This window comes from Anopheles moucheti, chromosome X, assembly GCF_943734755.1.
Source record: "Anopheles moucheti chromosome X, idAnoMoucSN_F20_07, whole genome shotgun sequence".
Lineage (NCBI taxonomy): Eukaryota > Metazoa > Arthropoda > Insecta > Diptera > Culicidae > Anopheles > Anopheles moucheti.
The window spans coordinates 13914661-13928168 of NC_069142.1; the positions used below are offsets into that span (position 1 = coordinate 13914661).

The 13508-nt window shown below is 42.4% G+C and overlaps 3 protein-coding genes across 5 annotated transcripts; 2 read left to right on the forward strand and 1 right to left on the reverse strand.

Annotated features, from left to right (window-relative positions):
* Positions 1-84: 84 nt before the first annotated feature.
* On the reverse strand, positions 85-2147 carry LOC128307152 (protein Spindly). 2 transcript variants are annotated; one of them, XM_053044888.1, is made up of 4 exons: positions 2079-2147; positions 1397-2012; positions 975-1317; positions 85-740 (listed from the first exon to the last, which is right to left on the reverse strand). In XM_053044888.1, exons 2-4 carry the CDS (start codon positions 1962-1964, stop codon positions 230-232), a joined length of 1422 nt encoding a protein of 473 aa, XP_052900848.1. In that variant the 5' UTR covers positions 1965-2012; positions 2079-2147; the 3' UTR covers positions 85-229. The 2 variants fall into 2 exon arrangements, with proteins under 2 accessions (XP_052900848.1, XP_052900849.1); XM_053044889.1 differs by having other exon boundaries at positions 2086-2106.
* A 6976-nt stretch (positions 2148-9123) lies between these two features.
* On the forward strand, positions 9124-11134 carry LOC128306356 (probable 4-coumarate--CoA ligase 1). The gene is made up of 2 exons (XM_053043834.1): positions 9124-10277; positions 10355-11134. Exons 1-2 carry the CDS (start codon positions 9159-9161, stop codon positions 10931-10933), a joined length of 1698 nt encoding a protein of 565 aa, XP_052899794.1. The 5' UTR covers positions 9124-9158; the 3' UTR covers positions 10934-11134.
* On the forward strand, positions 11047-12518 carry LOC128306357 (nucleic acid dioxygenase ALKBH1). Of its 2 annotated transcripts, none has more exons than XM_053043835.1 (4): positions 11047-11130; positions 11198-11374; positions 11479-12011; positions 12081-12518. In XM_053043835.1, the coding sequence occupies exons 2-4, from the start codon at positions 11279-11281 to the stop codon at positions 12406-12408; spliced, it is 957 nt and encodes a 318-aa protein (XP_052899795.1). In that variant the 5' UTR covers positions 11047-11130; positions 11198-11278; the 3' UTR covers positions 12409-12518. The 2 variants fall into 2 exon arrangements, with proteins under 2 accessions (XP_052899795.1, XP_052899796.1); XM_053043836.1 differs by having other exon boundaries at positions 11488-12011.
* Positions 12519-13508: the final 990 nt, after the last annotated feature.

Below are 13508 nucleotides of genomic sequence, written 5' to 3' on the forward strand. Positions count from 1 at the left end.
AGAACTCAATCGTATTACTGTATCTTACTATCTAATATTTCCCATTTTTTGGTAAAATATTAGAAGAAAATCTCAAAATATTATTTGTTTTTTATTCGATTTGACATCATTACAGTACCTCGATACTAAAGCATTCAATATATTTTTTAGCATTGCATTCTTCAGAAACCATACTAACGTTGTTTTCAACAATATCTTCAAAGTCGGCGAATCCTAATGTTGGCAGTGATTATTCAGGCATCGGTTTAGCTGCGGGATCATTCGTACCGCCTTTGGCTTTCTCCTGCTCCTTGTGCTTTGCGATCATGTCGCTGATTTTGTAGCATTTAAAATGGACAGTTTTAATTTTGTCCATTATCTGCTCCTGTTTTGGCTTTAACTCCTGCAGATCTTCGCCAGGCATTGGTAACGGTGCGGCCAAACCGTCTACAGCAATGGTAGCGCAAGATGCAACACCCGAAGAATCATCGTGGGACGCATAAGTTGCACCGAGCAAATCTTCCTTGGCTTTGGTCTGACTTTCCGTCTGAGTGTGCTGAAGGCCGGATGTTACAAACTCACCGGCGCTGGACAATGGTGGAGCACACGGCACCTTCATGTCCTTAGATTTCATTTTCAATCGCTGCGCTTCTATCCGCCACTTAAATGTTTCCTTGACCGCACCTTCATGCAATTCCATTGCCTCCCGTTGTTTAAATTGGTAGCTACGCAGCCGCGTTTGCAATTTATCCATTTCTTCTCTATAAAATACAACGTAAGACCAGAAAAATTATACAGAAGCTAAAAGAAAATATCAGTGGCGCCACAAGTGCCATACTGTAACGAGCAGATGAATATATCCCTGACAAATTATCCATTGGATTTCTTAGATTGATCAATCTTTTAAAATATATGAACATGTTTAAATTATTAATATAAATATTAGCTTAGTGGTACTCAGTACCAGTAAAATACAAGCGTCAATTAAAGCTTACCTGTTGTATACTATCAGTTTATTCACCCAATCGTCGCTTTTAGTGGCCAACTGATTTTCTAGGTACCTAATGCGACACTTTGTCTTTTCCACTTGTTCGTGCAAATCATTGTTCTGTGCCTGAAGTGTATTGAGATTGTAATGCTCTGCCGATTTAATCTGCGTGATGCATTCCTTGTAAAGGTTTTCCGAATGCTGCTGCATGTTGCGAAGCTCCCATATTTGACGCGGACAGTTCTCATGTTCTCTTTTAAGCTCGTAATAGCACGCCTTCATTTGCGTGATCTTTTTCATCATACTTTTGCGTTGATCGGCAACTTCAGCGAACAGAGAATTTCCTTTCTCTAGGTACAGCAAAAATAAAATGTTAATTATCGGTAAATGAGATGGGTTAGCCTGTGGAACTAGTCAGGTTATACTTACTTGCGTTGGATGGATCCGATCGGATTTCTGCAAGTTCGGCTGATAGCCTACCGTTCTGTTCCTGGGTCGATTCGAGGAGTTCTTGTAGCTCAGTGGCTTGTTGTGTTTTAAGCTGTAGATTGGCTTTCTGTGATACAAACCGTTCCTTCAGCAATTCTACTTCCTCACTCAGTTCCGAGATTTTCCATTGAGCTTGGGAAAAATCTTGCCCTATGGTGGCTAATTTTTCCTTCAATAAACTTATTTCTTCTAACTGCTGTGCTTCCTTCGCTTCCAAATCTTTCACAAGCGATGTATCCGCTTGTACAATGGTCGGCGCTTTCGGAACCGCCAGGATGGGTTGATTAATGATGTCATTCTTTTCCTCTATCTCTTCTCGCAGCTTTGCGATGGTGGTCTCGTACGATTTTATCTGATTTTCGCAGTGTTTGCGTACTTCATTTATTTCTTGAGAAAATCGGCCTTCTTGTTGCTCAATCTCGTTTGTTAAATCTGCGATGATCTTTTTCGCAATATCCAGCTTGCGAAGCGCGTCGTGTAACTCCTGAAGATGCAATTCGTTCTCCATCTTGAGCTGTAGCGTGCTGTCTATATAGGTGTAGTAGCATACACAGCGCTGTAAAAAGCAATAAAATACTATTGAACAGATTATTTCACATTATGAGCTGAAATAAATAACTACACCGAACCGAAGACCAAAACCAATGGGTTCTTTCCGTTGACTGTGGCTGGCTCGTGAAACCGTTGGTTGTTTTGCATTCACAGAATGCTAGATTGACAGCGCGTCGCTGACAGCTAAAGAAAGGCTAAAGAGCGCTTTACACGTAGCAGCGTCGAAAACATTCGATGCAAGAAAAAACTTAAACTTGGCTTTTATGTGAAGGAAATCAATGTACTTTGGCTGTTGAGTAATATATTAGGTAAAGGATTTTTGTAGTCCCCTCATTATAGGGTTTAAAGCTACCTTTGACACAATTTTGAACATCTTTTATCGCTTGTTGGTCCTAAAATCCTACCGCTAAAAGCACGCACAATACTTTTCAACTTGGTATAATTCCGTGTCGTGTTGATGTTTTTTATGCTAAAACTTAACAAAAACAAGTATTTATTCAAAAATTTTGGATTTTCGCAATATTTGTTTCCAAATTAATATAAATGCTGGAATAATTTATCACGATGGACACAAGATTAATCCGATTAATCTTTTTGACCAAAAAATACATTTGGCGAAACATATTAATCGTGTCTAACCGTGTGTCGTGTGTCAGATTAATCAATGATTAATTTTAATCGTGTAATGTCCTGTAGGATCATGACCGGTCGTATATCATTGTTCTGATCGCTAAACGTCAAAATGTAAATCCGTTAATTGGGCATGACAGCTTGCTGCGCAACTGTCATGCAGAAATATATTCTTTATTCGATCGTCGTTGAGAGAACATCTTCCGCCTTCCGTTCTTCCGTTCTTCCGTTCTTCCGTTTAATCTTTTCCGTTTGGTGCAACCATTGTAATTTCTGCTAGTGAAATTATTGATTTACGAGAGTGTAAAATAAAATCAGTGCATTACATCTCAGAAGTGGGATACCCCTCGTGCCTCCGCACCGTGCCGCCTTGGCTTCATCATCATTATCATCATGCCTACTCGTGACGAAATGCTTTGCGTCCTGTCGAACGCGGGGATTGTGGTTCCTCCTTCCGTCACCATCACCCAAATTCGGAAGCTGTTTTCCGAGGTAATGGGCATTAATACCTCTTCGTTGGGGGACGCGGAAGCATCCGTCGAAAAACCTGTTGCCGACGCTGATACCACGCGCTCGTCCGCCATTTTGGACGCTTCCATTGTTACGCTCACAAAGCGCGATGACGCCATTTTGGACGCTCAGACCGGCGCGTCTGCAACGTGCCTTTCTTCCATTCTTGCTGCCGCAACACATAATGGAAATGATCCCATGGCCAAAAGTGATCCCTCTATTGCTCCCGATGACGAAATTCGGCAACTTCAGCAACGAATCGAATTACTGGAATTGCGTCGCAAGATCCAGGCACTGGAACTCCAGACGGGCTGTGATTCACCACCGGTTGCTGACTTGAAGCTGGATAAAACCATCGAGCCCTTTACGGGCGATGATGAGAGATGCATCCTACAATGGCTGGATGACTTGGAATACACTTTTTCGCTGCATCGAGTCAAGGAGGCGGATAAATTCGTCCACACTCGCCGGCTGCTAAAAGGATCTGCGGCTATTGTTGCCCAATCCTCTCGTGCCTCTACTGTGGAACAGTTAAAGGAGGAACTTATCTCCACTTTAAGCGTACCGCCTTCTGTTGAAACCGTACTTCGACAGTTACGATCCCGTCGTCTCTCTACAAAGGAAACTGCTTTGCGTTACGTGCTGGATATGCAACGTATCGCCAGTCGCGCTCCTGTTCCGGAACCCGAATTGGTCGACATCATTCTCGACGGTCTGGGTAACCCATCTCTCACTGCCGGAATGCGGTTCATAGCAACAAATGTAGAAGATTTAAAGCCGATGTTGAAGAAGTTCGAAGCACTCCGGTCTCGAATAATCTTTAAACCAACCTCACCTTCTGTTCCGGAAAAAGCTCCTGTTTTGAACAGCCGAGGTATAACACCCAACATTAACCGATGTTATAACTGTTCGGAGTTTGGACATCACAAAAATAATTGCACTCGTCCCAACCGACCACCAGGGGCTTGCTTCAAGTGTTTCCAGATAGGACACACCCACAAAAATTGTCCTAAGACTGCTGCAAATGCTGCTGCCTATCCGGAAGCGACCAGCCATATTTCGGTAAATGATCCCGAAGTCTTGGCATTGGACGAATTGCAAGAAGTGAGTATTTCTTTTCTAAAATTAGGAAAGCCGGTTGTGATAGTTCAGGGAATCCAATCTTTAATTGATACAGGTAGCGCAGTAAGCTTTATTAATGAATCAATAGTGCCAGTAGGACTTCTAGCTGCACTGACGCCTTCCAGATATCGTGGCCTTGGGAATTCTCATCTTTATACCCGTGGTCAGGTTACATGTAGCATTAAATTCAGAGAAGTGATTCTCAATCATTCCTTCATTATATTACCTGAAAAATCAATGGCCTGGCCAATTATTATAGGTAGGGATTTACTTCCGTCGTTTAATATTTACCTTACGTACCTTAAGAATTCCATCCCTTTCATGAAGTCACCTCGAAATGAAATTATATTACCAAACCAGGATGCGCTAAGCGTAGCAGCCACTGAACTTTCTAATATTGATGTTTATGAAACAGAGCTCGAACTTGACATTGGTCCCTCATTACATTCAAAGGACGCCGCTCTTGTCTTATCAATTGTAAAAGAAAATTACCTGAACGATTCTATTCAGTGCACTAAGCTGATAGATTATAAAATGAAGATTAACCTCACTCACCAGACCCCCATTTTCACTAAACCTCGTAGACTCTCCTATGCGGAACGAAACCAAGTTAGGGAAATAGTTTCCAAATTATTAGATGAGCAGATCATAAGACCAAGTAATTCTCCCTATGCCTCCGCCCTGGTGCTCGTTCGGAAGAAGAGTGGAGAGATACGTATGTGCGTGGACTATCGACCAATCAATAAGATTACGGTAAGAGACAACTACCCCCTTCCATTGATTGAAACCTGTTTGGAACACCTTTGTAATAAGAAGTTTTTCAGTCTGTTAGATTTGAGAAGTGGATTTCATCAAGTGCAAATGGATGAATCTTCCATTCCCTACACCTCTTTTGTTACTCCCGATGGCCAATATGAATATACGAAAATGCCTTTTGGACTTAAGAATGCTCCGTCTGAATTTCAACGCTTTATTAATTCGATCCTTCGTGAATTTATTGCTGAAGAGAAAATAGTCGTCTATTTGGATGATATTATCATCGCTTCCGTTGACCTTCCGTCTCATTTAAAAACTTTAGAAGCTGTTCTACAAAGGATCAAGGAGTCTGGCCTTGAACTTCGCATTGATAAGTGCAAGTTTGCACATGAAGAGTTAGATTATTTAGGATACAAGGCAAATGCTTCCGGTATCCGACCAAGCGACAGGCATATTAGTGCTCTACGAAACTACCCGATGCCTTTAAATACAAAACAACTTAGACGATGCTTGGGATTATTCTCTTACTTCCGACGTTTTGTTCCATCATTTTCTTGCATAGCTAAACCTCTAACCAAACTCCTTCAGAAGGATGCTACCTTCAACTTTGATGTTAATTGCCGTGAGGCTTTTGAGGCTCTTCGTGAGAGGCTAATTCAATCTCCCGTCCTCGCCATTTTTGACCCAAAAAGGGAAACCGAGCTTCACTGTGATGCAAGTTCATTTGGGTTTGGAGCAGTTCTGTTACAAAAGCAAGACGATAATAAACTTCATCCGATTGCCTATTTCTCGAAAACTACTTCGAAAGAGGAAGCAAAGTTGCATAGCTACGAGCTAGAAACGCTTTCAGTAATTTACGCACTTAAAAGATTTCACACCTATGTCCATGGACTTCCGCTCAAGATCTTTACGGATTGTAACTCATTGGTTGAAACCTTAAAGAATCGTAATGGCTCTGCAAAAATTGCTCGATGGTCCCTATTCTTAGAAAACTATGATTATTCTATTCATTATCGTTCTGGAACTTCCATGGCTCATGTCGACGCCTTGAGCCGAACCGAAGCCATCGGTGCTATCAGTGAGTTAGATCTGGATTTCCAACTACAGATTGCACAATCTCGAGACCCTTCTATTGAATCCCTGAAGCGTAGACTTGAAACTGGTTCCGTTGAAGGATTTATCTTACAAGACGGTTTAGTATATCATCAATCTTCTGTCAATCCTCTTCAATTATATGTACCCTTTGAGATGGTGGATAATGTTATTCGACATAACCACGAAAAGATTGGCCATTTGGCCACTGTTAAGACCTTTGATTCTATTCGCCGACATTACTGGTTTCCTCAGATGAAAACCCGAATTGAGACTTTCATTAAAAATTGCATCAAATGCATCCTTTATTCAGCACCACCTCGAGTCAACGCTCGAAATCTATTCAGTATTCCGAAAGTACCCTTGCCGTTTGACACCCTGCATATTGATCATTTAGGTCCATTACCTAATACCGGTTCCCGTAAGAAATATCTTCTGGTTGTTATAGATGCTTTCACCAAATTTACAAAACTGTACGCTACTGCGACCACTAATACTCACGAGGTATGCGATATTCTTAATCAATATATGTCTTATTATAGTAGGCCAAGGCGCATTATAAGCGACCGTGCGACCTGTTTTACATCAACCCTTTTTAAGGAGTTCCTTGAATCTCACAATATTTCTCATATACTAAACGCTACAGCTTCTCCTCAAGCTAATGGTCAGGTCGAACGTGCTAATCGCGTGATTCGTCCCATATTAAGTAAATTATCTGATCTCGCCGATCATTCTGATTGGAACTTGCACTTACGCACTGCCGAGTATGCTCTTAATAATACTGTCCACAGTTCTACGAATTTTCTTCCATCTGTTCTTCTCTTCGGAACCGAGCAGCGGGGTGAGGTTGTAGATGAGTTACGCGAATTCCTTGAGTCTAAGATAGAAGATGGAGGAAAGGATATCAGTCATCTCCGTTCCGAGGCACAAACAAATATTAGAGCGTCACAAGACAGAAATGAACGATACGTTGCAGGAAAGACTAGACCAGCCCCTAATTTTAAGGAAGGAGAGTTAGTTGCCATTCGATATACAGACACGGCTAATGTTAGCAAAAAGCTTAACAAAAGGTTCCGCGGCCCTTACGTAATTCATAAAGTTCTTCCCCACGACAGGTACGTTGTTAGGGATGTCGAAGGATGTCAGAATACGCAGATGGCATATGATGGCGTTTTAGAAGCGGACAAGTTGAGGAAATGGGCTATCAGTGCTGAAACATAGGAGAACTTCTGTAGTAGTCAGAATTGAGGTCAATTCTAGGTCAGGACAGCCGAGCTGTAATGTCCTGTAGGATCATGACCGGTCGTATATCATTGTTCTGATCGCTAAACGTCAAAATGTAAATCCGTTAATTGGGCATGACAGCTTGCTGCGCAACTGTCATGCAGAAATATATTCTTTATTCGATCGTCGTTGAGAGAACATCTTCCGCCTTCCGTTCTTCCGTTCTTCCGTTCTTCCGTTTAATCTTTTCCGTTTGGTGCAACCATTGTAATTTCTGCTAGTGAAATTATTGATTTACGAGAGTGTAAAATAAAATCAGTGCATTACAATCGTTAAATTTAATAATATTAATCGTGTGCAAACGTTCGGTCATAAGTTTGCCCATAGTGATGGGACAAGTACCAAAATATGAACGCCGGTGTGACATACATGTTCAGACGGGACAAACTTGACAGTTCGAGCGTTCGACGAACTTTACTCAAATGCAGATTTATGAATGAAATTTCGATAGCTCGCTGTGTTCGCGAACTGGTTGTGTGTGAACGCTGCACGAACTGTACTTTGTACTAATTTAAACCGAATCCAATACTTGATTTCTACATGGTCCAATAAATTCAAAAATTGACGGTTGCACGTGCAAAATTAAACAAAGAATATGATTTTTCGTTAAGTCTTTATGTAAAATAAAAAAAAATATTTTGTTACATAATTCTGCAAGAACAGCATTAAAAATTGTTATTTGTATATATCATGATACATTTTAATTGGTTGATGGTGCACGGGCATTTTTTTTTGCTGTTTTTGTTGGTTTTTACTTGTGCTTGAGTTGTATCTATGAACAATCATTTCCTCATTCTAATTCGGAAAATTTTGTGTGGTTTGTAGCAGATTCACATTTTTTACAAGCGCAATATTCTATTAAACTTACTTTTGTTTGTTCGATAGCTCCAACGGTCACCGTTTGAATTTCAAAAAACTGTCAAAATTTACGATCTTTCCATGGAGTTCGAGTCTATTTCACGAAAATGAGTTCGTCGAACTAGCGAACTGTCAAGTTTGTTCCGTCTGAAAGCACAGTAACCTCTTGGTGAGTCTTGCTCTCTTGGTGTCAGAGATCGGAAAACGGATGGTTTGTATGGGATTTCGCATCAACAGACGGAGAGTTCTTCTTCTTCTTCTCTGCGAGGTAATTCTCCGGTATGACTGAGGAATCCAGCTTCCTGGGCCTTCCCTAGTTACTCCGTAGTTTTGAGTAGTCTCAAACTACCTCTTTTTTCTAAAGAGCCGGCAGCTAATGGCCGACGGAGAGTTCAAACATACATATATACACATAAACATATAAACAAACGCAAGCGATCGTGCTCATGAGCTTGACCGGTTTCTTTGGATAAATTTGTTTTCTTTCTTTGGCGATTGGGTAGAAATCATCCGTTGCAATCTGTAGTTGTCTCCATGGGTCGAGTGGAAAATGTATTGCAAACACAATTCTTCGCATCTGCGAATGGGAAATACGTGTGCTTGAACAAATTTCTGAAGAGGATGATAAGAGGAAGAGCAAAGGTAGCGTGTTGTTGAATTTGTAAAGATACCTATCGTCGTTAAACTACTAGGCGTTATTTTATGATGATACAATTCTTTTTCTTGCAGGAGCTCTCGAGAAGTTATTAGGCAATTGATGTACTTATCTAACAAGTGGTGTTAGAGCACCATCATCAGAAGTGGCCATCATCCTTCAAGATTATAATGAAGCGAATGTGGTCAACAATCATTCGACGTTTCCGAACCGTTGCGGTCGGAAGCGGAACATGCTCTAAGCATGATGACGCAGTACGATCCCCAAGCCTGTTGTTGGCGTGGACCTCATCGGCCTGCTGTACTCAACCCAGCTGCCAACCTGGGTCCGGTTCTGCTGAATATACTGGAGCGAACACCGAAGAAACCGGCGCAGGTGAACGGAGTCACGGGCTGCATGCTGACCTGTGATGATTTGCGTCGCCGATCGATACGGTTTGTCAAGTTCCTGATCGCTTCGGACTACCGGATGGGTGATGTGGTTGTGCTGATAGCGCGTAACTCCGACAATGTAGCACCGATCGTATTTGGGTGCTTTTTGGCCGGTGTAACGCTCAACACGCTCGATCCATCGTTTGGTTTGGAGGAGGTTGAGCATATACTGCGACTGACTCGTCCCCGAACCGTCATAGGTGACTGTGATGCTCTAGTCGTTGTGCGCGAAGCCGCATTCCGGATAGGGCTGTGTTTGGATAAATTTTGCTTTCTGCTGCACGAAATTAATGGGTGTGATTTCACGCCACCGGATAGTTGGATTTCTGTAGACGAGTTGGTGCAGAAACAGGTTGAAGGCGAGGATGGATTCGTACCAGCGTACCGGGGTGATTCGGACGAACTAATTGCCGCCATTGTCTGCTCATCTGGGACTACCGGATTGCCGAAGGCGGTACGCATTTCCCATGCACAGCTAATCCAGCCCTATCAGCGTGTCATCCAGCTGGACCAAAACGATACGATCCTGTGCTTTAGCACACTATACTGGATATCCGGTCTACAAATGCTGATGACTGGTGTACTCAATGGGATTCGGCGCATAATTACCACCCAGCCAGCGACCCCCGAACTCGCTATCCAGCTGTGCAAACGATATGACGTGACGCTATTGCTCGTTACGCCAACTATGGCAAGCGACATTATCCGAACTTTAGCGCCAACCGAACGGTTACCTTCGGTCAAGCTATTCGCTGTCGGAGGCAGTACAGTACCGAAGCGGTTGCGTGACGAAGTTAACCGGCGTGTGCTGGTGACCGGTCGTGGACGAATACTTGTTGGTTATGGAACCAGCGAGACCGGTAATATTGCTTACGAGCTTGTGCCGCGGGAAGATTCCGTTGGCTTTCTTCTGCCGGGTGTTTCAGCAAAGGTAATTCGAATGGAAGGGATTAATAATATCCTCTCTAACATATTTTCTTTCTTATCCTTATCTTATCCTTTTCTCAGATTGTAAACGAATACGGGCAGCCGTTGGGTTCGAACGAAACCGGTGAGTTGCTTGTTCGGCCCGTTCATCCTTTTCTGGGCTACCATGGCGATGAATTGGCAACCAAAGCGGCAAGAGCGAATGGTTCGGAAGGTTTCGTGCATACCGGCGACATTGCTAGGTTTGATTCGGACGGGTTCCTGTATCTCGTCGACCGGAAACGAGAAATCTTCAAGTACGATGGCTTCCAGATTGCACCGACCGAGCTAGAGGAACTGATCGCAGAGCTACCGGGTGTTCGATACGTAGTAGTTGTCGGACTGCCTGATTCCGACCATGGCTTCAATGATCTTGCTACTGCGCTGATTGTACGAGAAACGAACGATACCGCCTCCACAGGGAAAGCGCTTACCGAACAGATGGTAATAGACCATTGTGCCCGTACCGTGGATGGACGAGCACGACCGCAACAGAAATGGTTACGCGGTGGCGTTATATTCGTCGATGAGCTACCCATGACGGCAAGCGGTAAGGTAATGCGAAGTGCAGTCAAGCAACTCGCAAAACAAAGGCAATCGCTTCAATCAACCAACTCGTAAAGTGGAAAATATTATTATTCGTAACGGTTCGTTTAAATTGTGGTATAAACTGAATGACAGTTCGTCGTTGAACAACTGTCAAACTTAATTCGGATAATGAAAAAAAAAAACATGTAAACAAACAAGTAAGAGCTGCAGGAGAGCTAAAATGAAACATTCTTCTATTTTTAATACATTCAATAAAGTTCTACTGAAAGGTTAGTGCTAAATTTAAATTGTTATATCTTAAGACGCCAGTTAATTAAGTTTTATTGTATTTTTCAGCGTGAAAATAGTATATCAATCAATGCAGAACAGCATCAGGATTCACCAGCGGCGTTAAAGGTGATTTTGCTGTGCAGTGCAATGTTTCAGACTTCCTTTAAGTACTACAAATCGAAAAATCCACCACCTACGTTCGAGAATGTGCTCGTTATCGGCATGGATCATCCTAATCTACATGTATGAATTGTTAAACAACGTTTGATATTCGGGTTTTATTCTGATATTAGCAATAATCCGTGTTGATTTTTTTTCCACAATATCTACATAATGATTTTTTTAAGGAATCTGAGCCGCTACGCCACATCGATGGAAGCAATTGTTTAGGCTTAAAACCACCTAGAGAGTGGAAAGTATACGAACTGTCAACCAGACCGGGATTGCTCTTGCTGGCCAATCCATTCACCTGCGAAGGCCAGCGTCACTGGATGATGCGTAGCTTGGTGGATTATCCGATGTCACCCAATACCACCAACCAAAGCAACATAGCGCAATTGAACCAAGATGTGGGCGACTCCTGGTGGGAAACGCTACGAAGCATTCCGGATGTAACCGAACGACGGAAATTTGCCAAACAGCTACGATGGGTCACGCTAGGCTATCAGTACGATTGGACAAATAAGGTGTACGATGAAACACGCAAAGAAAGCTTCCCATCGGAGCTGGCCTCGCTGGTTCGGTACGTCGCTACCGTACTTCGGTACGAACGGTATTCACCGGAGGCAGCCATCGTTAATTACTATCCGATCGGATCGACGCTTGCCGGACATACGGATCATTCCGAGGACGATCAGATAGCACCTTTGTTTTCGTTCAGGTATTTAAAACGGCACCGTAAAGCATCGTGGAGCGGATCAGTCCAATTCTTTTCTAATGCTCATTTTAGCTTTGGACAGCCCGCAGTATTTTTGATCGGTGGCGCTACGCGCGAAGAACGACCCGACGCTGTTTTGCTGCGTAGTGGTGATATCGTTGTTATGACCGGCGCGAGTAGACAATGTTATCATGCGGTTCCGCGTGTGTTTACCGATTCGGAACTCGTTGAAGAAATGGGACACAGTGCCAAGCGCTGGAATGCAACCGATTCGCTGATGGTGCAACGTATAGATGAGACATGGCGCGAAGTTGAACAGTACATCCAGTACAGCCGCATCAACATAAATGTTAGGCAAGTGTTAAGAGAGAATCAATTGACGCTACAAGCGGCCAGTTGATGGGTTTAATGGGTTTTAGACCATGGAATTTGTACGGCAGAGATGTTAATGTTATTCTTCTGTATGCACATTCAGTGTAAATTTATCGTTCTTTCCCTAATATCACATACGAATAACTTCTGTACATTGAATAATAGTCCCTGGGCAAGAAATATGAGAAAGTATGTGGTTTTGATATTCTGTTCCGCTATTAATGCATTCTTTGAGCTTTTTTTCTGAATTATTTGTTCAGAAGAAAGTTTTTATTTGGCTCACAAAGAACTGCTAGACTGTATTGTTAGAAGAATCTTTTATTGCAAGCAAAAAATACTAATGGGAATAATACGTCGATGTAATATATTCTGTATAATTGTAACAACTAAATGAAATTGGATAGAGTAGTTTTCTAACGACAACTAATTATCTACGGAAATGTTAAAGTATTGTCTCTTTTAAAAGAGATAATAATAAAAATTGGAATTAGCGATTACTGTACGTAGTACAATATCTATCTGATTGGTCCAAAGGATCGAAGATAAATCGCATATACCCTTCTGATAATCCAGAGGGCGATGAAATGTACCGGCACGGGTGAAATATTAATTAAACCTCAAGCAAAATTGTATTGGCTGGTACCAATGATGAGATTATTGCTCGGGTTGAAATATTCATCCCGGGTCCCATGTAAAGCTAACCATTCAACAGTCATAGCCACATGAAAATGCGGTGTAGTTGGATATAGTAGGATAAAGTAGGGATTGGATGGTTGTTTTTTTTTGTGATTTGGCATTTAAATTTAAAAAAATAACGAAATAGAAGTTTGCATGGTTGCATATCTCAACCCATATTCGGGAAGTTTTCCTGCAGCATAGGCTATATTTCTTTATCTTCTCTCCATTTTGCAGACGGATCCCCCTCCCCCATCCTGAGAAGAGGTGTCCTGCGATTGGAGACTCTTTTGTACCAGCATCAATGTTACCTGGTGAGCTGCGGCTTGTGTAAGCTGCCCGCGATAAATTAGACAACGAGCCTTGCGAGGTGCACCTTCAATTAATGAATTATGAATGGTAATCCGATTACGGACCATCGGCAAAAGCAGCAGCGTATCGCGCGCGCGAGTA